The 26,615-nt window shown below is 37.7% G+C and overlaps 1 protein-coding gene across 3 annotated transcripts in view; it reads left to right on the top strand.

Moving 5' to 3' along the window:
- ANGPT1 (angiopoietin 1) overlaps nt 1-26,615 on the top strand; it is a 281,911-nt gene that overhangs the window by 128,407 nt on the left and 126,889 nt on the right. For all 3 annotated transcript variants that reach the window (XR_013997039.1, XM_081110934.1, XM_081110935.1), the window contains exons 2-3: nt 13,117-13,272; nt 23,151-23,272. Coding sequence is in view for 2 of the 3 variants with exons in the window: in XM_081110934.1 (XP_080967060.1) it covers nt 13,117-13,272; nt 23,151-23,272 (278 nt within the window). In the remaining variant the exon portion in view is untranslated. The remainder of the gene's footprint in view (nt 1-13,116; nt 13,273-23,150; nt 23,273-26,615) is intronic.

Raw genomic sequence — 26,615 nt, 5'->3', positions numbered from 1 at the left:
TCCCCCCAACTGGTGGCAACTCAGATGTCTTTTACTAGGGCAGCTTATCTTAATAACTAAAAGGACCAGGAGTCTTGTGTCCAAGAGAGGTAGGAGCAGTGGCTAATTGGAGACCGGCTTCCTGGCTAAAGGCTTGAGGCTACTTAAAAAATAACATGCTAGCCAAACAAAACACTTCAACTGGACAGATTTGGACAGGGAATGGCCTGTTTGTGATCCTTGCACTAACCAAGGAGCTGACCTTGACTGAAGTGGGAAGAGGATGTACTTGGGCATCACATAGATTTAAGTTTGAGTACCAGCTCCAGCATTTGGGCTCGGTGACCCTGATCATGTTACATAATTGCTCAGAACTTCTACCATCTCATAGGTATAAGATAGTAACAATATGTATTCCAAAGGGCTGCTGTGAGGAAGAGTTTAAGGAAGTATAGAAAAACTTTAGCTCACTGGCTGAGACATAGGAAGTGCTCAATAAACTGGCTATTGTTACAGACTTTCCACAAAACGGGACAGCACTGGATGAGAAAAACCAGCAGAACTGGTGGGGGCACATCTGTGGGTCACAGTGTGTTTTCCAGGTTTGCTCTGACCAGGCTGCACTAAACTGCCAGATGTTTACAAGTTTCCACTTGTGAATGCATTCTAAGCACATTTCTGTCTTTCTTTTAATCCTATGTGGATTTTTTTTCTGAATAGAAAAATTCTCATTTTTCTTTTTTTAATATATTTTTATTGATTTCAGAGAGGAAGGGAGAGGGAGAGAGAGAAACATCAATGATGAGAGAGAATCACCAACAGGCTGCCTCCTGCATGCCCCCACTGGGGATCGGCAACACCAGCATGTGCCCTGACCAGGAATTGAACCATGACCTCCTGGTTCATAGGTTGATGCTCAACCACTGAGCAACAACGGCCGCCAAGTTTTCATTTTTCTTAAAGGAAGTGGAAAATGTCTAATAATTTCAAGAAAAAGATAAAATTCACCTGTATTTCCCATCAGCCAGAGATAAGCACTATTCACAATTCAGTGTTTTTTCTTTTCTTTTTCCAGTGCATACAAATGTGTCTGTGTACACTTACCCATCATTGAAAATGTACTGAATATATCATTTTTGTATACTACTTATTATGTTAAGTAGAAAGTTTTTTTAAGCCATGTAAAGCTGGTACTTTTTAGCCACTTTGTACCTTAAAATCTAGATTACACAATCCATTCAGTGGAATGCTGCCTGGGAAGTTGAAAGGGCTGGCTTTATAATTGTGGTCATGGTTATTTTAAAATCTTAATGTAACTTATGGGAAGGACGATGGAATTCATTTTTAGTTTTGTTAACTGTTGCCTTGTTTCCCTTTCTTTCTCAAACCCCTCATTGCTTTCTCAATTTATTTTGGGAGATACATATTTGACAAAGATAAACATTATTTACGTGGATCCTTGAGGTATAGTCCATAAGTGGGGGAAGATTCACCATAAGTTTCCCTTCTGCTCATTAGAGAAGAATTCCCAGGGGCTCTGTGAGAGGCTGGAGAGCATTTGCTCCTTCTAGCACCAGAGCTAGAACTCTGGGCAGTGGGTCTAACTGTACTCTTCTCTTCAGAGTAAGTCAGTACAAGACTATCTTATTAGCAGTTAACTCTACTAATTCTGCCTCATAATTTATAATAAAACTATACTGCTAATACATCCAAGTCTCAATAACACACTGTTAACTTAATAAATGAAAGCACTGAAGGAACCATATAATAAGGCAGCAATTTTTAAGATATGCAACACCTGACTATTTAATCATGGATGCTGATCTTAGATGGTCAAATTAAGAGATGACTTTTTTTTCCTCTTTTATTTTCTTCTCAATTTCTCCAGCTCCCTCACCCAAACCCCTCTCTCCCAACAGCTGTCAGCCCACTCTCTATTTATAAATCTGTCTCTATTTTGCTTGTTAGTTCATTTTATTCATTAGATTCTACATATGAGTGAAATCATATGGTACTTGTCTTTCTCTGACTGGCTTATTTCACTTAGCATAATGCTTTCAAGGTTCATGCATGCTGTCACAAAAGGAAAAAATTCAGATTGTAAAGGTAAAGTCATTTAGCAAACCAATGTTGAACTTCTGTTTTATAGAGGAAATATAGAAGTGGAGACAGTCTTTGTTCGCAAGTTGCTCACAGTTTAGTGGGAGAGACAGATGATGGATAATAAGTACAATGAGTGGAAGAGGTATAGTAGGATTTGGGGTGATTTTTTCATTTGTTATAATGTGTTAAATGCTGCTATATTATTTTTAAGGGTTTTACAAAGAAGTCTCTTAATATTGATATTAATGCTGCCTAGCATAATGCCTATGACATAGTAGATATTCAGTGAGTGTTTCTTAATGAATGAATGGGCAGAATGACCATGAGTTGTTAATGCTTTACCAGCATGTTGTAACTTAATAACAGTAATCCAGAATTCTATTACTTGGAAGTCTCTTTCTGCTGGCATCAGAAGTCACTTAATATGATCGCTTCCAAACTTATTTAGTTACTTGGTTCTGGAAATGTCTTGTTTGTTCATTGCACTTAAATATTATATTTGATAACCTGGTTTTACAAACCATAACTTTAAAATTTTTTCTTGATTCTTTAAGATTAATGACTCCTTAAGATGGACTTTTACAAAATTCCCCTGGCAATACATGTGGTAAGGGGAGCAGGTATTTTAGCAGTAATCCATGCTTAGTTTCATTCTCTCATGTGTTGTGTGGTTAATTCTAAGAAACCAATTCATTGTAATGTTAATTTGGCTCTCTTCCAATAGCACTTGAGATATAACAAGTATCACCAGGGTACCAAAATGGTCTTTGTAAAGGAACAAACAATGCCCAGTGTTTGCAGTCCTTTGATCAAAGTGAGGAAAAACAGGGATTTCATTTCATTTATAAGATGTCAGCAATCATTGTCCCTTTCTTAGGTTTTCATCCTAGTAATCTTTCCAGTAGTCGGACCAAGGGTAATTTAAGTAAGATCTACTCAACAAACATTATTCAGGAAAAATTAGACCTCACACATAATGCTTTGGAATGTTTATTATACAATGATGTTGACAGTTTTATGCCTGTACAAATTTATGTGTGTTCCATTGAGTAATCCCATATTGTAGAGAAAACACACACACACACACACACACACACACACACACACACACACTTTTACTAATAATTTTGCCGTTTTAGCAAATGAAAGTTAATTTTTAAAAAAGCAACCATGAACTTTAGGGGTATTACAAAAGAAAAGGAAGGCTAATAGAGCAACTTTATTTCATGAAAAGAAGCAGCATATATGGAAAAGGAATAGATTAAAAAGTCAGAAAGTTAAATAGTGGGTTTTTATTGGAATGAGGTTAGATTTTTAAGTGCTACTACCTTGCAGTTTCATATGAAACACCATAGTAAAATGATAGCAATTTTCTATCTAGTAATGGTATTCCTGAAAATGTATAAATCCCTTAATTATTTAGGATTTTGAATTTCTGTAGCTGAGTACCTTATATTATCTGCTGAGTACTTAAGATGCATGATTTTTCTGGCAGTGTTTCATTGAATATAGGGTGGTTTTTTAAAAGCTAAACTTCATAAGCTACTCATTTGGATCACTGCCATTTGTCACATGAGAAAAAAATGTAGTTTTCAAAAATGTTTCTTAGAATTATCCTGTGGAGACTCTCTTTTACTGCATCAATCCCCCACAATGCACTTCATGCGGGGTGGTCTCTAGCTTAGATGACAGTTTTCTTTTCTTTTTTTAAGAGAACCAGAAAATATTTATATGAGCATTCAGGGGTTAAATTTCATTCCAGAAGATTCACAAGAAACTAAAAAGCATTAAAGTAAAGGAAGATAAGTTTCTAATTTTCTATTGGAAACTATATATTTTTTATTTAAAAATTATCACTTTAATTGATATAAAAACAATGTGTACAAAGTTACTTTGGGTTCTTCTAGGTTGTCTGTCATGGAAGTATAAATTCAGAATTTGGGGAAAAGGTTTCTCAGTTGGTAGGAAGAATACTGGAGCTGTCCATGACTAAATAGTCAGGCATTATCTACAGCTGCCAGTGTACCATTAGAATTTTTAAAACATGTGATAACTGACTATTTAGTCAGGGGCAATGACCTCTTTTCTCTTGGATTGTCCAATAAAAAATAATAATAGCCAACACAACAATAGCTATCTGGTGTGAATTAATCAAATTCATACCTACTTTTTTGTCATATTGGCAAAAATATATTTTTAGTGTGCCACAGAATTTTAGTAATTAATTTATGTGTGCCATGAGATGAAAAGGTTGAAAATCACTGATCTATGGTGATAAAATTTGACATAAAAAACACCTCATCCAAAGTGATGCACTGGTCATTTAAAATGGACCTTTAATGATGTAAACTACAATGAAATGAACAAAACCACAAGACATGAATAGAGTACCTGACACACATAGGTTAGGAGCATGGAATATATGTGTGTGAGAGCATATACGTGCAAGTAAATATACACACATATATACACACAAATGCACTTATATGTACTATTAAAGGGGTTGAACTTTATGCTTAGTGTTTGTAAAAAAGCAGGGCCTACCCCAGGAAAAGGGAAGATGAGTACAAAAGGAACATTCCAATCAGAGCAAAGTCATGTGCAAAAGCATGGTAGCAAAAAAAAAAAAAAAGTATGTTTGGAAAAATACAAACAATTTGGTATATTTTAAGCATAGGGTACAAGTAGGGAGAGGGAAGCTGAGTTCAGAACATAAAAGTTCTGTGCTGATTAAGGAGTTGTGACTTGATCTGCAGGTAGTGGAAGCCACTGAAAGAGTTTAAGCAGTGGCATGATGAGGCCATATTTATGTTTTCAATAGATCTCTCTGGTGATGCCATGGATGATGGATTGGAGGAAGCAAGTCTGGAGTCAGGAGACCAGTTATGGGGCTATTAACAAATCCAGAAGAAAAATGATGAGAGTCTGACCTAAGTCAGTGCCAGGGAAGATAAAGAGATGTGGTAGGGAGAAAGGGAAGGGGGGAGAGAGATGGATCTAGGTACTCTTCATGAAACAGAAGCAATGCAGTCTGATGTTGATTGAAGAAAATGAAGGCAAGGAGTCGTCAAGATGACTCCTGTGGCTTGAATGAATGGGTAGGTGGTGTGGTGCCCTTCATTGATACAAAAAACATAGGAAGAAAGCCAGGTTGTGTTGATGAATGACAAGGGATATATTTTGGACAGAATGGTGCCTGGGGATTAAGGGAATCAGAAATTCTAGCTCTTTATCTTAAAACAGATGTGCCTGCTCTAGAGATTTGATCCAGGGCTTTTCTACTGTGTTCCTATATCACTGTTTCCTAACGGCCATTAAAGATATGTATTATATGTTTTATAGACATAGGCATGTACATCCACATTTTAATTTTCTATAATAAATAAAAATTAAAATTTTGTGGACTCTTGGACTTTATAAAGGAAGATTTAAATTATTTGAGAGCTTCCAGAGAAACAGTATAAATAACTTAATCCAACGCTTCATTTCGTAGATGAAGATCTGAAACCCAAATTGCTTTAAGTGACTTGCCCAAGTTCATGGAGTAAATCAACAATAGTACCTAGATCAGAATCTAGATAACTTGACTCCTGGCTTTTTACTAGTATATACATCTGCCTTTAAAAACAGAAAGGAAAAAATTAAGCAGACACTTAAATATTTTCAAAGTTGCATGGATGTGAGAAGGTGGGTGTAAAAGAGAGGTGCCAGGCTAGTAAAATGTGTTTTGGCACAGGAAACACCTATTTTATTTATATGAAGAGAGAATTACTTGGATCCTGGCCCAAATCGGGGACACTATATGTGACTGGCAACTTTCAGAAGCAAAATGTGGTCTTAAAAGACTTGATTGCAGGTTTTGTGCATATAGGATTTTCTGGTGTGCCCTTGGTAGCTTAGCCTCTCCATATGCCTCAATGGAAGTGTTGCTACTACTCCATTGGAGATGATGTGACGAACACCCCTTCACACTATTAACATCTGTAACTGAGAGCTTCTGCCTATCAAGCAGAGATAAGAATATTTACAGGAAGAAATGTAGTCAGAGGTAAACTCCATCAGAGAATTCACCAGTTCTATTGAAAGGACCCACTTATACATTGTCTATTTTCTATAAGTCAACTCTTTGTACTTGCAGAATCTGGCACCAGGTTTAGGATGTATTTATCCCACATTTGCTAGGAGTAAATTGAACTGATACGAGGTTAATAAGCCTGAACTGGTTTTACAGTCTGGTCCTGGTTTGTTGGCACTTTGTGGGGTGATCCATAGGAAGAATAAAATCGGGGGTGCTGAGGCTCAATGGCTGAGGAGCGGCTGGTGGGCATCAGTACTAGGAAGCAAGGGTAGTGCAGGAAGCAAAGTCAACACCCCCAAAACTGATTGTGATAAATTAGTATTGTGAAAGGGGAGCTTCAAATTAGGAGCCACCAGAAGTAAAGCAAGTAGTAAGAAGAAGCAAGGAACTGGGAAAGAAGTGTGGGGTGGGCCAGCAGTACTAGCAGCCATTGTTGTTGGCCCTGCGTGCTGTTAAATCAGTTCCGCACACACTGAGTGGCCACAGCCCGCCATCTGACATTAATTAGTTTCTTCACCTTGCTTTCTATAACATACTCTCTGAACCTCGGTCACCCTGTCTATAAAATGAGATCCTTGGAGCTCATAATATTTAATGTCTCTTCCAGCTCACTTATTCTTACGGTTCTTTCTCGTATAAATAGTAAGTGTTCCTTCAGATACCAAAATGAGAAATGGGATCATGTCACACATATCAGTACAGAAACTATTTCAAAGGTCAGCTAAATAGATCTGTTGTCTAAGGAGACGGTTATACTTCCTTTGGTACAAGAAGCAGTATACTGGGGGAATCTAATAATAGAAATTCCTGCAAATAATATATTTGGCTTCAGTCATTTTTTTTAATAAAACCATAAACCTCGTTTTTCAATATTGCCACTGATTTATGAAACAATGATAAGACATTTTTTGCATTGTTTTACCTTTTTATTGCTTTCCCATATTTACCCTTTTACTTTATTTCATGGCTGTTTTGCCATAACTGAGTAATACCATATGCACCAACATTCATTGAGAGTCCACTTAATCTACAACATACTTTAAGTGAACAATGCCTTTGTCAATTTTTATAGGGCTTAAAATGTTCTTTTAATAAGAATTACATGGAGAAATTCTATTCTTTGTGCTTTAAGATATGCTCTCATTTAAGAGATCCCTTGAAGTGATCTCTTGAAGTGAAATGATAGAGAATGCATTTCACATGAAAAGACATGTCATAATCTCACAGAGATTTTGGTTCTCATGAACATGAAGCAGCAAATTTTGAGGGCCCAGTAAGAGTTCTTCTATAACCTTCTTATAAAAGAAAATGGTAGCATTCATTCTCTATTAGATGGCAGGTAAAAGACATGGGCAAGCAATATATGAATGAGCTATAAATGGGTGATAATCTTGATGTCTTAAAATATTATTTTCTAATTAATAATGCTATTTGTAATATAGTTGACTATATATTTTCTTTCACATCACCTGTACCATTTCCCAAGATAGTATAGCTATCAATCAGTATATATGATTAACACATTAAGCTCTCAGCCTGTTTTGTCTACCTGACGGAAAGTATAGTGTCAGTCACCAGTGACTGACTGGGCGCTTAATGTGTTAAATAAAAAACTGAGAAATTATATCTTTGAACAAGTTTTATCACATCAGTCCTGTATTTTATGTATTCCCTGCATGAATATTGTGTTATCAGAATTTGTCTGTGATGTTGGTGGTAGTGTGCTTGTACATGATGGGTGACTATACTTTAAAATGGAGTATAGCCTGTGAGGCCATCTAGCTACTGGTACCTTCAAAACAACATACCAGCTCTTCCACGGACTCACTGTGTGATCATAGACAATTTATTTAACTTCCTTTAGCCTGTTTTCTTATCAGTGAAACGAGGAAAATGAATACAGTGCCTAGATTGTTATACGGAGTCAATGAGCGACACGTGCAGAACCAGGCTAGGTTGTTGTTATTCCTTTGTTATATTTTACAATGGTTTATAGAAATAGAATAGGCAGACGTAAACAAACATGTTAGAAACTACATAGTAAGAAAAAACGTAGGAACTGATGGGAGGACCATTGTATTAAAAATGCTGGCAAAGTAAATTTCATATACCTGGCCCTAGAGCCTCTCACCTCACCTCAAATTAACTTAGCCTCCAACATGGTCAAGTAGAGTGAAGTAATCACCCTGTAATGATGCATGTTTTCTCAAAGGAATAAGTAAATGAATTCTCAATGAGCTAGCTAAAATATGAAATTAACCAATCAGTCAGTCAACCAGCCAACCAATCCATCGACAGAGCATTTCCCATAGTTCTGGGGTTAGTGGAACATCAGAAGATGGATTTGAGTCCTTTCTTTCATCTCTATCAATTCACCTAAGGTCTCTAAGCATCCCTTTCTTAAACCATGAAATGGAGTCAATACTCTCCCCATAGGGTTGGTGTGTATGAAAGCTCTTTGTAAACAATCACTTTAGGAATGTAACCTTATTTCCTTACTTTAAAAAAATCATCATTTATTCATTATCTCATTTCAAATTGCATCCTGCACACTACTGATAAGTTTTTGGCCAATACTTATAAAACTCTGTAGTCAAACACTGAAAGTGGCCATACAGTCAAATAATTATATGATTCAGATTGGGAGTTTCCTACTTTATAACCCATCAACTCTTGTGCGCAGCAGCCTCTAAGCTTAAAATGCACATCCTACATATTTATAAAATATTGAACCTTGACGTAGTCATCGTATTCTGTAAACATTTTAAAAACCAGCAGGTAATACATGAAGACAATCACATTTGTTGCAAAACCTTCCTGAACCCAGCCGATACGGCACATCAAGATGGATTTCATAGTTATACATCTACAGAGGAATGTTTAGAGATAAGATGAAAGTGGTCCTTCTTATTAATCACACATTGTATATTTGACTTCTGTCTCTCTCCTCAGTCTTTAAATCAACTACATCTGGGTTTTGCTACTTAAGAGTGCCATTACCTTACACATTAAAAGGCAGTTACTCCTAAAGAAAGCAGCTCCATTTGATTAAACAATGATTAACTGGAGTTATATTCATGTTACTCATCATGGCAGCCCAAATGATAATTTTAGTGTAGGTTGGAGATCTACTTTATTTCTACAACAGAGCCAGCAGAATTGGGAGATTTTTTTTGTGTGATGAATGCAGACATAAGGCAGTCATTTGGCTTTGCTGGTATTAACTTTTACAGTTTAGGAAAGCATAATAATACTAGATAGATGGAAGGAAGGAAGGAAGGAAGGAAGGAAGGAAGGAAGGAAGGAAGGAAGGAAGGAAGATAGGAAGGAAGATGAGTCTATCATAGGTAGGATCGACCTATGCTGGAGGTGTCCTCCTCTATGGAGTCTGGGAAACATGATTATTATTGCACCCAAAGTAAGTCAAGCTCTGAAACTGATGTCCACTAACCAACTGCATTAAAAATTGATGTGTAATTATCAAGCAGATTGTATCAGAGCTCACTGATTAGTGACTTCTTTCTCAGGAGAGAAATCTACATGGGAAATTAAGTTGTTATTTGACATGTCTTCATAAGCAGGGAATCTGACATATCAGAAAAAAAAATTGATGGTATAAATTACTGGCACTCAAGGAACTGTTACGAACAATGTTAAGAAGCTTGCACCAGAATATATATTAAAGTGTTAGAGTATCTCTTTCTTCAATGAGAAAGTCTTGCTCCACTATCTATATACACATACTTATATTGTATAAGGGAAGTTAGTGGTACTAATTTGCATTCTGACACACGTTCTTTATCTCATGGCAGACTATTCACAAATAGTTCTCACACAGGCCGTTATTCTTTGGACCACACCTTGAGAATCACTGCTCTTTGCCTGAAACAGAATCACAGTTGGAAGCATTTGAAAACATATAGTTTCCTAGTAACATACCCTTGAAAATTCTGATTCAGAGTTCTGATGTACCTTTACTTGCATTTTTTAAACACTCTCCATGTATTTTTTTTTTTTTTGATGAACATACAAGGTTTAGGAGCTACATAATAAAATATGTAGAAAAATTAAGCAGTGCCGAGCTGAATAGGTTAAAGGGTAAGAACATGGGTTGGCACTGGCAGTTGAGTTCTTGTTTCTTCTTGAGCAAGTTGTGAATTTTCTAAGCTTCAATAATCTCATCTATAATGAGTCTATGCTGTTATTAAAAAAAAAAACAACACTTAGCTTAGTGCCTGCCACAGAGTGGACAATTGATAAGTATCAGCTATAAATGAAAGTTATCTCCTTGATGGAGATTTACCTGCCCTATTTGAGAATATACATGGTCATATACAGTCCCAAATTCCCTGGACAAGCAAAGAACACGCTGCTAATGTTTGCCTGTCTGAAGCTTCCTTTACTAAAAGCTATCAAAAGCATTTATTAAGACTCTTTTGGTTGTGTTAGAAATCTAAATTAATGACTGGAGTGGGGGAAAAAAGTGGGCTGCTCAAGGAGAGATTATTAGATCATACAGTTTACAAATGAATGCCCAAGGGTGGATCTGGCTAAAAACATGACTGGATCAAGGTGCTCTAAAGATATATGTCCAGCCCTGGCCAGGTGGCTCAGTTGGTTAAAGCATCATCGCAAACACAAAAAGATTGTTGGTTTGATTCCTGGTCAGTCAGGTCACATACCTAGGTTGTGGGTTTGATCCCAAGTCAGGAGCATAAGGGAGGCAACCAATTGATGTTACTCTCTCACATTGCTCTCTCTCTCTCTCTCTCTCTCTCTCTCTCTCTCTCTCTCTCTTTCTCTTTCACACGCTCTCTCTCCCTTCCTCTCTCTCTGTCTCTCTCTTTCCCCCCTCCCCTCTCTCTAAAATCAATAAAAACATATCCTCAGGTGAGGATTAAAAAATATTTTTTAAAAAATATATCTTTCTGTTTGTATTACCTATCAGTCTGTCTGTCTGTCTTCCTGAGTTGGCCTTATTCTTAGGCTTGCTCTCGTTTTGTGATTGAAGTCTCAGGCATATATGTTACCAGCTTACTAAGCATAGAGGTAAAAAAATTGTTTTGTGAAATAGTTGGACAAAATTGCAGAACTCAGACTTAGTGGCCTTGTTTAGAATCTTTTTCTATTCATGAACTACTCACTTTCTCTAAGTAAGAGCAGAACATTCTGGTTTTCAGGCTCAAACATGTACCTACTCCCGAATCTAGGGGGATACAATTCCACCAGAAGCGTTTGTTGTGAAGGTGGAAAAGATCATTTCCCAAAAGAAATTTAAGGAATGTAATTAGGAAAAGGGGAAACATGCAATGCAGCATCCAAAACATCAGATGGCTGATACTCTGATCTACCCTCCTTAACTCTACCCTTCCATTGTTTAAATGTGTTAGTTCAAGTGGAATAAAGCCAAGATTTGGCTTAGAGACCTTACCTTTTGTTAAGATGATTTCCAGATATTTACTTTAATCTATTTTTTATTTGTTTTATAAAGCTTTTTGTAGGTTGAATCCCCCCCCCCCCACTTCTAATTTGGGGATAAAAGATGAAGGGAAATTACCTTATATTGACCAAGAATAAAGGAACTGATTAAAAGCAATATGAGTTTGGTCCTAGCTTTTCATTTTCTTTAGCTTGAGGCAGATTCATTCATATTTAATAAAGAGAAATAAGCAAGAGATGGTGTTAGAAAGTAAACTGCCAAAGTTTCACAAAGGGGAATTTAGTTTTAGACTGTATTTAATACAGGACAGTAATGTCACTGTGGATTATAAAATAGCGGATGCATTATGGATCACTAAGTCAGTAAAAGTCACGTAGCTGTTAATGATTTGGAACCCAGCTTGTGAAGCACGACTTGGCAGAGCTATCAAGTGGTTAAAAGTGTTAGTATGAAAGTTAAGGACTTCAGCACTCAAATCCAAGTCTGGCTGTTTTTGTGGTGTGTGGCCTTGGACCTGACTTCTCTGGGATGCAGTTTCCCCATATGTGTAATTGGGTAATAAAATGTAGTCACCACACAGTGGTGGGGGAGAATTAAGTGCTCTGACAGGGAGGTGCAGGCTTCTTCTGTATTTCTGAGCAGTGCATCTGCTTAGCTGTATTCTCCCAGATGCCTACCAGACTCCCACATAGTAAGTCACATAGTAATTCTTCTTAACCCCCATGGTATACCATTTATTTTATAACTATAGTATTCTTCAAAGATGGCACCATTAATAGGACTAAATATAACCCAAAGCGAGAATGCCAAATTAAGCTTTATTGTCTATTTCAGGGCCTTTTTTAATTTTAGCTTGCAAAGGCGCAATGAGAATAGTTTTACCTAGCTCAGAGGTTCTGCAGCTCATTACATATTTGGCTGCCTATACTTTAATATTTTTTTAAAAGCTTGTGTTTGGAGCATCTGTCATTCCATTCCCATAACTCAGCACCATCTTTATTTTTCATTTTAGAAATGGAAGGAGGAGGCTAAATTTTTCTGAGATGAGTGGGCAATATGGTGTAATGGAAAGGCCAGGGAACCAAGACTCTGACTTAAGTCGTCTAATGCTAACCCTGCTGCATTCTTGTTGAGTGTCCTTGGGCTCAGTTCACCTTCTCTTATTCTGTTTTCTCAGCCATCAAATAAAAAGAACAAGAAGGCCGCCTGTGCCTAGCTCTCACATGTTTGCTCTGAGGGTTCAAGGAGATGCTGTCGAAAGTAAGAAAGCACCATCCAAGTGCAAGTGTTCGTTATGCTTGTGATGATTACATACATGTATCAGTCTATTAGCAGTTTGTTAACAACTGGATTCCTGTGTGCTCTGCTCCAGTTCCCCAACTCCCAGAGATGCAGAGGAGCCCTGCCAGATGGCTAATTTGCCAGCTGTGTCTCGTTTTGTCATTGTAAATATTACATGCTCCGACTGAGAGGCTTTGCTTATAACGTAGTATATTTTGTCCTTTATCTCTTGCAGATTGAGAATTACGTGGTGGAAAATATGAAGTCGGAAATGGCCCAGATACAGCAGAATGCAGTTCAGAACCACACGGCCACCATGCTCGAGATAGGAACCAGCCTCCTCTCGCAGACCGCAGAGCAGACCAGAAAGCTGACAGATGTGGAGACGCAGGTACGACCCCTAGGCCAGTCCACAAACTCTTAACCGGGAAGATTTTTTTTTCTTTTTTTTTTGCCCCGTTAGCTTACTCCATAAACACAGAGCACATTTCACACTGGGACTGGGGAAACATACATTTTTGTTGGTTTGGTAATAACAACAAGGACTGCCTGACATGCTATGCATGTTTCTTTTGATTAGATGAGGGTTGGTATATTTAGCTTTGTATGTGTTTGTAAAAACAGGGCTGGCAGAGGACTTAATCAGCATTTCCATTCAAATAAACACTGCAGCTACCAACTGTGTTAGGATATGTGTCAAGCAAAATAACGATTTGGGTCCAATTGGTACCTTTTATGTACATTCTTTATCTGCCTTGCTTTGTCTAGTAGTCCTTAGCCATAGTGACACCTGCAGAGGTTTTGTAGCACAGTGGATCAGAAGGAAAACCCCAAATGAACTAATCAGGAATGTGTAGTGTTTTTTTTATTATTATTATTCAGCATGATTTTATAATGAGGAATCGATTGAAACTCTTTCTCCATGTGTACACATATGCATGAACATACATATGTATGTATATATTATCCTACCATGGGCAATGACATACTTATTAATGTACACAATCATGCATATCTATTGTACAAATCAGTAAAATATCCTTTAATCATCACTGTCACAAACCTATTTTTACAGTTTGATGAAAATGTCATTTTTGGTGACTCAATTATGATCTCTTTATCTGCTTAGTACCATGAAAATAGCTATTTCAGCTACCATTCTGAAAACCAATATAGTTAATTTCTGGAATCAATATAGTTAATTTCTGAGATAATACTGTTAAAAGGTAAACTGAGACACATTAAAATTGTCAAGAGTTTATGTGAGCAAACATTGGTTAGGATTGGGCAGTGCCTACCAGGGAACTAAGGGAAAAGTTTTAATAGAGAAGATGTGGAAGTAATTTGATTGGCTGTAGCTTAAGTAGTTGCCTTATTTGGGAAATCCTTGCTGGCTGTTTGTGATTGGTTCTTCCTAAGCTTCATTTTCTTGGATTCAAGTGCACTGATTCTGGCTTAGGTTTTGGTTTGCTTATGTAGGTTTCAGAGCATTACAGCCACCTCGGCCTAACTGCCTCCTTGTTTAATTATTTTAGCAATATAAATTTAAAAGTAAGATGCAACCTTATTTCTATTTTATTTCATTTGTGTTAATGGCATTACATTGCTGATATTTAAAGAGAAATGATGATAATAATTTATATGGATAGAGCATTTTATGTAACACAAACCAATTTCCCATGTACAAATTATGTTTTATTTTTATCCTCGCTCTATTCTTTTATAGTGAGCACTTATAAACCAGTAAAGCCTTTTTGTGCTATCTAGGTGGGTTCCTGGTTTTGGCTCCCATATTCATCCTATATTGTTTCATGGTTGGTGAGTGCTGCTTTCCCTAAACTGACTTCAGGTCCTCAGTTATTTCAGGTCCTCAGTTATTTCAGAAGCTCACGACGCCAATGGTTTTGCAATCTATTTTAGTACCCTAGCTTTCAGGGGATGATGTTCTAGAGATAAGTAACATTGCTTCTCAGTCCTCTGCTTACCTTCTGGGCTTGACCTTAGCAAAAGGTGATAAAGCCATGGTTTTACTGCAATGGCATTTAAAAATACTCTTGTGCTCAATACTCTAAGCATCAAGATCAGAAAGGAGACAGATAATGAGCACATTTAAGTAACGCTGCTGGCCTTGGGGGTGAGAATTGGAAACCAACCCCAGCCCGCTTCTTCCTCTGTATTCCAGCTTGCAGCGTTTTTCTCACTCTGTTATCAGTTTGTACCAACATCTCCTCTCCTTCCAGTTCCTCTTTCCAAGTGTGCAATAGCAAGGTGTTCCTTTCAAACATTATTCATGACCTTCCTGTAGTGAGAGTCTATTTCTGACTTCTTCCTCAGGCCAGTGTTGATTAGAGGGACAATAACAGATAAACTACATTAAAATTCACCTCTGATAACCTTCGCTGAACTCTATTCTAAGAAACTTTACATATATATTACCTATTTAATATATATTTTTTTAATTCTGTGAGGTAGGTACTATTACTATCTCTTGTTTAAAGATGTAGAAACTGGGCCTAGCCAGCATGACTCAGTGGTTGAGCATAGACCTATGGAACCAGGAGGTCAGGGTTCGATTCCCAGTCAGGGCACATGCTCAATCCTCAGTAAGGGGCATGCAGGAGACAGCCAATCAATGATTATCTCTCATCATTGATATTTCTATCTCTCTCCTCCTCTCTCTTCCTCTCTAAAATCAATAAATGTATATATTTTTAAAAAGATGTAGAAACTGAAACCTAGGGAGGTTAACCAGCTTGACCCAGATGAAAAAAGTGGTAAATGTCAGAGCGAATATTTGAGCCCAGGAAGTTCAGCATCAGAGTCTAGATTCCTTTCCCTCGCTAAGGTGGTGGCACTCAATGCCTTTAAGCAGAGAGTTGTATGGGAATCAGATAAAGCAAAGGTACAGTAAACCTAATAGTAGCCACTGAGTGTTTTCCGTAAGTGACATACATGCTGCTGCTGCTGCTTCTCTGCTGCTGCTGATGGTTCCCCTGTTATTGCCATGTTGCCATGTGACTGCACATCCTCTCACTCAATCCCAGGGCCAGTGCTGTCCCTGCTGGCTATGTAACTATAGGGAAGTTCCTTAGATATGGAGCCTGAGTTTCCTCCAATTTCCAATGAATTGTATGGGACCCATAGTGTTAGAAATGGAATTTAATCAAATTTACAAAGATATATTTTAAGTACCTCCTTGATGCAAGATATTTTAATAGGTGTTTTGTAGAAGCAGTTCTTATCCTCAGTGAGTTTAACTGAGTTAATATGGCAAGCGTTTCTAAGCCATTTCTTTTCTAACTTATCCTTGAATGAATTAGCTACAGAACCTATCCTTGCAGTCATCAAAATACACCTTTCTACTATGGGGAGTGTAACTGACCAATGGTTCTAGGTGCTGTGCTCTGAAATCCATCACTGTGTGGGTGCAGAGGCCACAATTTCCAGTGGCCACTTCCAGCCGGTGATACATGGCAGCAACACTTGGTCAGACCTGCTCCTGGGAGCAGGGAGACTCCACTGACACGACCTTGACAAAGGGCTCTCCATCAGCCTCGTTAAACTTTCCCACAACTGTCCAGCAGACTAAGATTTCCACGCAGTCTCCCTTCCTTCTCTCTCCTCTTCACTGTGGCTAGAACTGCATCCTAGGCAGAAGGTACTCCTACAATTCTCATGTCTTCTCAATTTTCCCTTATAGACATTTCTCCTAATAGATTTCCTGCATGTCTAATCTCATTTTATCATTTGCTCCTCAGACTTCATGAACTATCACACCTGTTGTTCAGACTTCAGTTGTACAATTACAAATTTTAGACAGTTCAGGAACAGTTTCACCAATGAGAATGAATCTCTAGGCCAGTGGTTCTCAACCTTCCTAATGCCGCGACCCTTTAATACAGTTCCTCATGTTGTGGTGACCCCTAACCATAAAATTATTTTCGTTGCTACTTCATAACTATAATTTTGCTACTGTTAAGAATTGTAATGTAAATATCTAATATGCAGGATGTATTTTCATTGTTACAAATTAAACATAATTAAAGCATAGTGATTAATCACAAAAACAGTATGTAATTATATATGTGTTTTCCGATGGTCTTAGGTGACCCCTGTGAAAGGGTCATTCCACCCCCAAAGGCAGCGGTTCTCAACCTGTGGGTCGCGACTCCTTTGGCGGCTTTTGGCGGTCGAACGACCCTTTCACAGGGGTCGCCTAAGACCATCCTGCATATCAGATATTTACATTATGATTCATAACAGTAGCAACATTACAGTTATGAAGTAGCAACAAAAATAATTTTATGGTTGGGTCACAACATGAGGAACTGTATTTCAAGGGCCAGAAGGTTGAGAACCACTGCCCTAGGCAGAAATAGATTTGTAAGGTCAACTTTAAAAATTGAACCACTGGATCTTTTTAATTTGAAGAGAGACTAGTCAAATAAACATTTAGCCTTGGCCTAACTGAAATGGCAGTAGAATAAATTTGCCAATGGTTGGTCATCCAAGGAAAATATCCTAGTAATCAATTTTCTCACAAGGTCTGGGAAAGGAATGGGCTCAATAAACTATGATCCCGAGGTCAAATTTGAACTGCCATCTTTTTTTTTTTAAATAAAGTTTTATTGAACACAGCTACACTCATTTATTTATATGTTGTGTATGGCTGCTTTCTCAACACAGCTGCAGAGTTGTGTAGTTGTACCAGAAACCATCTGGCCCTCCAAGATGAAGGTATTTACTATCTGGCCCTTTACAGAAAAAGCTGGCCAAGCCCTGCACTAACATACAAACTCCTAGAGATTATGGATTTTGTCTGTCTTCCTCACTGTTCTATTCTTAGGATTTAGAACAGGACTTAGTACACAGTAGGCTCTCAATAAATAATGACTATATTAACTAACATTAATCCTTTAATTTCTGCCGATTTCAGCCCAATGTTCCCAAGCCCAAAGGCACTGTCCTAAGGGTTGTGTATGGATAGTCACAGATAGGTGACAGATCAGAATAGGACTTTGAACAGAAGCAAAGACATTTTTATTGACTAGGAACACTGGATGAATATATTCTCTCTGTACTCTGAGGAGCATGACAAATTTGTCCACCTTCCTGCCTCATATATGCTAGTTAGTGTTGGGGTGGGGAAAGGGAAGAAATCAGATGCTAAGAAAAGCAAAAGATCTAACAGTAATTTGAATGAAACCATTTTGATAGCAGTTGTTATTGACTGAAGGGAGGTACCTTTCTTAGCCAGAGGGAAGCTGCTTGTGTATAGTTATCTGAGCCTATGGCAGAGAACTCAGACTGGAGTCAGAATACTGGGTTCCATTCCACTCTACTGTTGGGCAAGTTTCTTCTACCCATAATTTCTGCATATAAGATAGTAATATAAGTACTATCTCTACTAAACTTAATAGCCCAGTGAGTTAATTATTATACTAGAGGCCCAGTGCATGAAATTTGTGCATGGTGGGGGGGCGTCCCTTAGCCTGGCCTGCACCCCCTTGCAATCCAGGACCCCTTGGGGATGTCTGACTGCCAGTTTAGGCCCAATCCCGCAGGGCCTAAACTGGCAGTCGGACATCCCTCTCACAATCTGGGACTGCTGGCTCCTTACTGTTCTGTCTGCCTGCCTGATTGCCCCTAACCACTCTGCATGCCTGCCTGATCGCCCCTAACCACTCGCCTGCCTGCCTCATTGCCCCAACTAGTCGCCTGCCTGCCTGATTGCCCCTAACCACTCTGCCTGCCTGCCTGATTGCCCCTAACTAGTCGCCTGCCTGCCTGATTGCCCCTAACCACCTCTGCCTTGACCCCTGCTGCCGCGGCTTCATCCAGAAGGACGTCCAGAATGATGTCTGGAAGGTCGTTCGGCTGTCCTGTCTAATAGGCATATTATGCTTTTATTATTATAGATTATAAACACAATATATATTTATTGATAATATATAGAATTATATATTAAATTTATTTATACATAAAATAATTATATAGAATTAATTATATATTGTTATATTATCCTAGGTAAGATTAACAATTATTCTGTAAGATTATCTAATTTTCATACTTAAATTTCCTCATTTATTCTACCAAAAATTTATAGGCATTTTATTTTTTAGGATTTAATAGTCTGTTTTATTTTGAAGCAATCTCCTGTTTGTTTTGTTTTCTCTTGAGATTTTTGAGAAACTGGGTCAGTTGTTTTTTTTTAAACTGTCCCATATTCTCTATTTGTCTGAATATTTTTAAAGATGCTTTTTAATGTACTCTTCCATCTCTCATGGTTCCTTTTAACTGGAAATCAGGTTCAATTAGAACCAGCTGAACATTGTGGTGGGCATGCCCTGTGGAATTGTTGATCACTTCCTATTATACTCATCAGCAGGCACACAGGCCAGCTTGCTATGCTCTCAGTGATGCAATTCTAACTTGGCTAGTTAGAGTAGAAGCCTCCTTATCTCTTCATCCGTATCGCCCACTTTCTCCTTAGAAATGAACAAATGACCTATAGGATGGTACTTTGTCACATTGCCCATCATTGACCATATAAATTATTTCATTGATTTTGTAAAATGGTGATCTCCTAACTATCATCATAACTTGTGTTATATTTTTCATTTGGAAAAAAAGATTAAATTAAAAGGAAACAAATCTATAATGCAAGGCTGATTTTAAAGTTAATATATAGGTGAAAGAAATTTTTGTGTGGAAGATTTTTTTTTTTAAGAAAGATCAGAGGCACTTTTTAAAGTATTAAAGGGAAGCTGGCTGAAAATCTCCAGCTCACTTTCATTGAGAAACTAGAAACTTCTATTTTAAATTTCTGTTTATTTTTAAAAGAAAGAACTAATTTTTTATACTTCATAAATCCTTAGTTTTAAGTGTTAAATCTTCCTTACTGTCTTGTATATTCTGGAATATTTAAGCTTTAAAATTGTCTAGTGAGGGCTTGTTTCATATATTCTTCATCTCTTTTCTCCTTCCTTCCTTCTTTCTTTCCTTCCTCCCTCCCTTCTTCCTTCCCTGCTTCCCTCTTTTCCTTCTATCCTCCCTCCCTCCCTTTCTTCTTCTTCTAATTTTTTTTTTTTTTTGCAGTGCTGTGCTTTTGGAATGTGTTTAGGCTAAAAAGGAAATGACTTTTGTCATTTTAATGGAACACTTAGATTATTGCTAAGCAGCACGTTCCATAGATGCATGGCAAGAAAATGGTCAATTTATCATAGTTTCCTGTATAGTTCTTTCAGTTGCTCGCTTTTGAACTTCGGGCCTATTTTAATAGATCAGTGGAGAGAGCTGAAATAGCACAGCTATTGGGTCAAGGTGATGAGGAAAGAAGAGAAGGGAATGGCATTTGTGCTCAACACTTAGCCTGGATTTCTGAGATTGGTCCTCCTCCTCCTTCCACATTCAGATGCTGCCTTAGATTTGGGCTGTGATCATTGAAGTCCAGCTTGATATTCACTTGACCTGTTACCCCCTCTCTGACCATTACCCAATTTGAATAACTCATTGTCTATGGTCTACAGTATTATTCAACAAATAGCTCTAAGGGCCCCAGGGTGCCAGGCCCATGCTGGACTCTGGAGGTATGGAGGGCTCCAGGCAGAGTAGTCCTGCCTCTGTATAGCTGACATACTCATGGGGAAAAAAGACAGCAAATGAGTGAATGGACAGGACGATTTCAAATAGTGATGATTCCATAAAGAAAATATAACAGGGTGACCTGATGGAAGATGATAGGGGGGAAGGGAAGTTACTTTACAGAGAGTGGCCAGGAAGGACCTCCCTGAGCAAGACCTGAATGATGAGAAGAAAGTAGGCATGCATCTGGGCATTCCAGGCAGGGAAAACTGCAAATTCAGAGTCCCTGAGGTGCAAATTAATGTGGCATGTTGTGGTGGCAGAAAGAAGGAGAGTTATCTGAGACGTGAGCAGGGTCCTGATCACATAGGACCTTGTAGGCCAGGCTAAGAACTTTGGGGGTTTACGCTAATTGCAGAGGGAAACCATTAGCAAGTTTAGCACAGGAGATGGAATGATCTGACTTTTGTTTTCACAGAGATCACTCTGGCTGCTCCATAGCAAATGGATTTGAGTTAGGACAACCTAGAGAAAACTTAGGAGCTGTAGTAGTGTCCAGACTCAGCAGAGGCAGCTTCATTTTTTACATATGGAGAAAAACAATTTCTGGCCTTTGTAAAATTAAAATGTTGGTATGTCAGAATATCAGGAAGTGTTATCAGAGACTATGATGAATAAGGAAGAACATATTTTATTTCATGGCTTATGAAAAGCTTGATTCAATGAGACAATGGACGCTTTGTTTATTCAATATTTACTGTTTTCTCTGTGACCACCAGTGTCACCAAAAGATACAGCCGCCTCATCCCCTATGTAATTATTTGATAATCATTCCAGTTAATAAACACAAAAACTTGCCTGCACAAAACTATGTTTAATAATTGAAAGTTATATTTTGTATATCACAGTCCTTATATTCTCTGTCATTTTCCCCCTCTGCGCTGTTACTAACTCTGTCTTCAAATCCCAGGTCTTCTTGCTTCTGTTTTCTCTCAAAGGAAATGACTCAGAAGAGTAAAATATGTTTTAAAACTCTAAAGCACTCCACAAATATAAGTTTTGATAGGTTGTAGTAACTTTTAGACAGGCTTTCAAATCCATTCTCATAACAACTATGTAACTGAATCATATCCCTTAAAATTTTTTTAAAGTGCAAATGCTCCATCTCACTATTCTCTTCTTTATCCACCCCACACCAATCCTGCACCCCATGCCCAGCAGCACTGGGACTAGGGTGAGCGGAGTGAAAGAAAGTCATGCAAAACTGAGTCATGCATATTCAGAAAGAGGTCCTTTATATTTTAAAATGATACTATGTTCAACATGGATTTTTTTGGCTTTAATTTTGCTCTTCCAAAATGTTGTATTAAAATATTTTTATCTTGATTACTGAGTTTTTTGACACCACCTTATAGTTTGCAACTGAAGTAATTGCCTCTCTCTTACCCTAGTTCCTGTCCTGCTCCCCTAAAAATTTGTCTCCTTCCTCCACAACTTCCTGTAGCCCAAGCCCAACCCTGGTCACGTCAGTCTATTTTTAAAAGGTTTTCTATGTGCATTTGCATAGGTTTAGATCTGCTACAGAATAAGTAGCTGTAGCAAAAAATGGGATGGTTACAAAAGTTTTCAAGTGACATGGGAGCTTGAAAAATGAATTATACCTCTTCCTTGACCTTTTTACCTCCCTTAAGGAAGAAGGGGGTGGGGGCAGGACAGAGATAGGGAGGGACAAGGACATTGGCACAGTTTGAAGATATCTTCTAGGACTGGAGTACATGGTGTTTGCTCAGAAGATGACTGTTTGGGTTCAGGACTCACAGAATCATGTTATATTAAGGCTCAACTAGCAACGTGAGCCTTCATGATTACAGATGAGTCAAATATTTACAATTTCTAGAGGACCCACTGTAGTGCAGGTGAAGAGAAAACTACAGTCTATCTTCATTGTGACATGGGTTCCTGGTCACTTCATCTCTTCAGGTTAAGTCCCCAGAATAGAGTAGTTTGCCTCTCCCTCTTCTTAGTTTTCTGTATAGAGCGTTAAAATTAGAGTCACACTGTCTGTGTTTGAAACGCAGTTCTTCCCTTGGTTCCTGTGTGGATTTTAGCCTCTTGCTGAACATATTTCCTCTTTTGTAAAGTGATGATGATAATTCCTCCTTCAACAGGTGCCCAAATGATATCTGGAAGGGCTGACATGACCTAACATAGGTGTTCAGTAAATGTGTGATCATGAACCTGGCTAAACTATGTCATAAAATATTTCTAATTGGTTTATGTAAGGTGATAGGTCCAGGCAGGCATATATTACATTCCTATTAATTATTCTTAATTATTCACAATATCTAAGACTTTGTACTAAAACTCATTTTTTCACTTGTAAATATTGATGATAATATGTATAAAGCAACTAAAACTGAAATATCTAGGGATTCAGGACACAAAATTTTAAATATGAAAATAGGTTTAACAACTCAGTTTTTTCATTCAATTTCAACCTCAATCTCAAATGAATATAATGTTTAAGAGACATGTAAAACATTAATTTATAGGATGTAGACCATTCAATTAAATATTCTGGAAGAAATTTTAATTTAAAAGAAAATACAACTAAGTAAAAACCCAAAATAATTGTTTTTACTCTTTGCGATGGAAGTCTGAAATGTTTTTATCTTTTAACCTCAGATGCTAAATCAAACATCCCGACTTGAAATACAACTGCTGGAGAATTCATTATCAACATACAAGCTAGAGAAGCAACTTCTTCAACAGACAAATGAAATCCTAAAGATTCAGGAGAAAAACAGGTGAGGATTGCTGTATTCCAAAATTATTTAAACATGACTTATATCCGCCACCTCTCTGTTTAAAAAACAACAACAATAATTTGAAGTGGTTTGGGAAAAGTAAAAGAAAAGGAAAACATGGGACCAAATTAATTTTGAGTATAAAAACAAAGGAGAGCTGTCTGTCTCTCTCTTTCCCGCCCTCCTCATATACCCTGACTCTGGATCATTTTGCAGTTTTTGTCTTTCCATCATGATTCTTGATATAACACCTGGTATCATTTCCTACTATGGAATTCTCAACATGGAATGTTCTTTTTTAAGGGAAACTGCTTAAAAGTTGTTCTCTGTTTTGCTTGGCGGGTATGGCTCAGTGATTGAGCATCCACCTATGGAGATCAAGGTTGGATTCCCATTCAGGGTGGGGTGCATGCCCGTGTTGCAGGCTTGATCCCCCTGGTGGGGGCGGGGGGGGCATGCAGGAAGCAGCCCATCAATGACTTTCATTATTGATGTTTCTATCTCTCCCTTCCTCTTTAAAAGCAATAAAAATATTTTTTTAAAAGTTATCTCTATTCCATCAGTAAAGCTAAGTCGTGTTTGGAAATCCACTGCTGCTCAGGTGGAAGAGGCTGCCATGCGTCCCACCTCTCAAGGAGTCGGACTCCTGACCAAGCATATACTAGTACATGGCTACTCCAAGGAACTTTCCCCTCATTGATTGCTAACTTCTATGGATAATTCAGGGTTTCCTCTATGTATAAGTCACACTATTTATTGTTAATGATATTTTTTTCAGAACTATAACAATTCCATTTTCTGGCAACAGAGATATTTCACAATAAACTCGGGGATTCATGTTCTAATTAGAAAATCAGTTGTGTGCTCCTGCTGACAAAAGCATGCATCTTTTATTCCTGCTCTACACCCCTTTCCTTTTGACCCTCAGTCATGACATTCCCTCATGTGTGGTTTCTGGGGGTGTTTTTCTGCTGGTGTGCTGTATCTCCTGACAGTTGTCCTATCTCTGTAGTTGTCTGTGTCTTCCTGTTGAAGGATGCATTGTGTGCAATGGAGTGCTGGGGATATATCTATTCTTAAACCGGGCATATTCTTCCATGAACCACTTAGAAAGAGAGTTTTCTTTTTAGGAACCGAAAGTACCCATTGGTGATATATAGCATACTTTCCCTATTGTGTTTATTGTTATTGTTATTTTCATGTGACAGAATTAGAGGAACTCTGCCAAACACAGAAACGTGGGACCTCGGCCCATTCAAGTGTGTAGAAGGTCAAAGTCAAATATGAAGCTGTTTTATATATTTTAAAATAGCTTCTTGGTCATCCCTACCTATTCCATAAATGAATTAATTCTCCAAAAGAAAAAGAAGCAATTTCTACATTGAAGCATCTCTGAAATGTACGAACAACATGTCTTCAGACAGCCAGGTCTGGTTTGGATCAGCTAATACACTTTGCAAGGCGATTATCTAAATTAAGCTTTGCTTCCTCCCCAGGGAATGTCAGCGGTTGTGTCTGGGTGAGTGACTCACCAGTTTGAGTCGGATGGGGCCATAGCTGCCATTTGGGTGAGCTGGCCCTTGGGAAGGTCCACTGCTTCTTTGGCAAAATAAGGAGGAATATTTTATGAACAGGATTATACTACATGATCATGCTGAGAGGTCCTGCTGATTTACATCCTGACAAATTAAATGCATCACTTGTAAGGTTGCAAATGGATTTTGGGCCTCCTTAGATTCACTTCTTTATCCCCTACACAGCAAAAGGCACAAAGCAGAAATACATTTAACAACGTTTTTTTCTACTATTTGTTTTCCTAACAATCTAGTGGTAGTGACACCAAGAAGCTTCCTTCCAGTTTGCTTTCTTTAGGACCTTTTTTCTTTTGTTGGATGCTAATCCACCACTTGGTTTTGTTTCTTACCTCAAGGAAACAGCACTTGGAAGGAAGAGATGAGTAACTGGTCCACATAGTTGCAATTATACAACCAAGAACCCAAGAAATGGGAAGCATTAATATTTATCTTACACACAGAAGGTTTGGTTTGACCACAGAATGTGACATATAATTGTTAACTTCTATTGGATCCCTCCAGTATGTTTCCTGCCCACTTCTGCTCAAAATAATAGAAAAGAGGGGTGAGCAGGGACAGATGCCATAATGCAGATTCCTTCAGCTGAACCAAATATATATATTGACCTTTTGCTCTAAAGGTTTGGTTAACTGACCAGGTTTCAAGGCACCTCCCCATCTCTCACTTAATCCCAACTTCTTCCAATGTGGGAGCACAGCTAGGTGAAAATATATTCCAGAAGAAATTCTTCTGCCTCTATCGGCTATAACAGGAAGGGACATCAACATTCCATGTATACAAAGATGGAGCATTTGGATTTTCTTGATACTTGTGTTTAATAAGCAGAGTGAGGACTAGGGAAATATTTAGTAGGACCATCCAGAGTGAAGTGAAACTACACATGTCATGGTCATTCTGACATAATTTTAGCAAAACTATCTGCTGCCCGGCTATCTAACATCTGTGCCAGGTGTATTAACATAGTGTAAGCATGCTATTTCCTCCAACTAATTCTTCAAAGCATTTATTATTATTCCCATTTTATATATAAAGAAACTGGAGTTCACATAGGTCAAGTAACTTGCCTATAACCAAACAGTTAGTGTATGACAGCATTAGGGTTCAAGTACATGATGACACTTTGTCTTAATTATTAGAAAAATATTTTTCCAACATGATGCAGCTTCAAGATTAATTGATGTGGTTGTCAACTTTTCCTCTTAACACAAACAAATATAAATTTGAGGAAAGGAGTAGGCCAGTTGTTTTTGGCCTATTGCTTTATAGATCATTATTTATTCCTCCTAATACTGCAGTAGGAAATATAAACTATTTATTTTACCTTGGGAATTTACAGAACTTCTTTGACAAGCCTCATCTATCTTCTAGCTGGAGTTTATGGAAAGTTATTATGTTAATTAATTTAAATGATTGAAGTGTGTATAATTTTAAGATACTGAGTTTTACCTTACAATGTATTAGAATGGCATGATAAAAAATATTGATTTTTTAGTACCTAATCTGACCAAAAAAATGAAATGTTAAATTGCAGTCTTATTCATTAAAGCTATCTTCCATTTGATAAGTTCTTCACAAAATACTGAAGTAAAGTCTTTCTAACTTTTAGCATTAAATTAGGTTGAATTATGTTAGTTGTATATAGAAGGGATCAAGTAAAAGTATTTAAATTTATGCTGCTCTATTCTATACATCCTAAATGGAACACCTACAGGTACTGATTTAATAGAATATATTTTTCTCCTCGCATG

This window comes from Myotis nattereri (assembly GCF_964212035.1).
Source record: "Myotis nattereri genome assembly, chromosome: 17".
Lineage (NCBI taxonomy): Eukaryota > Metazoa > Chordata > Mammalia > Chiroptera > Vespertilionidae > Myotis > Myotis nattereri.
Note: the sequence above shows the minus strand (reverse complement) of the source record. Positions and strands in the feature narration are given on the sequence as shown.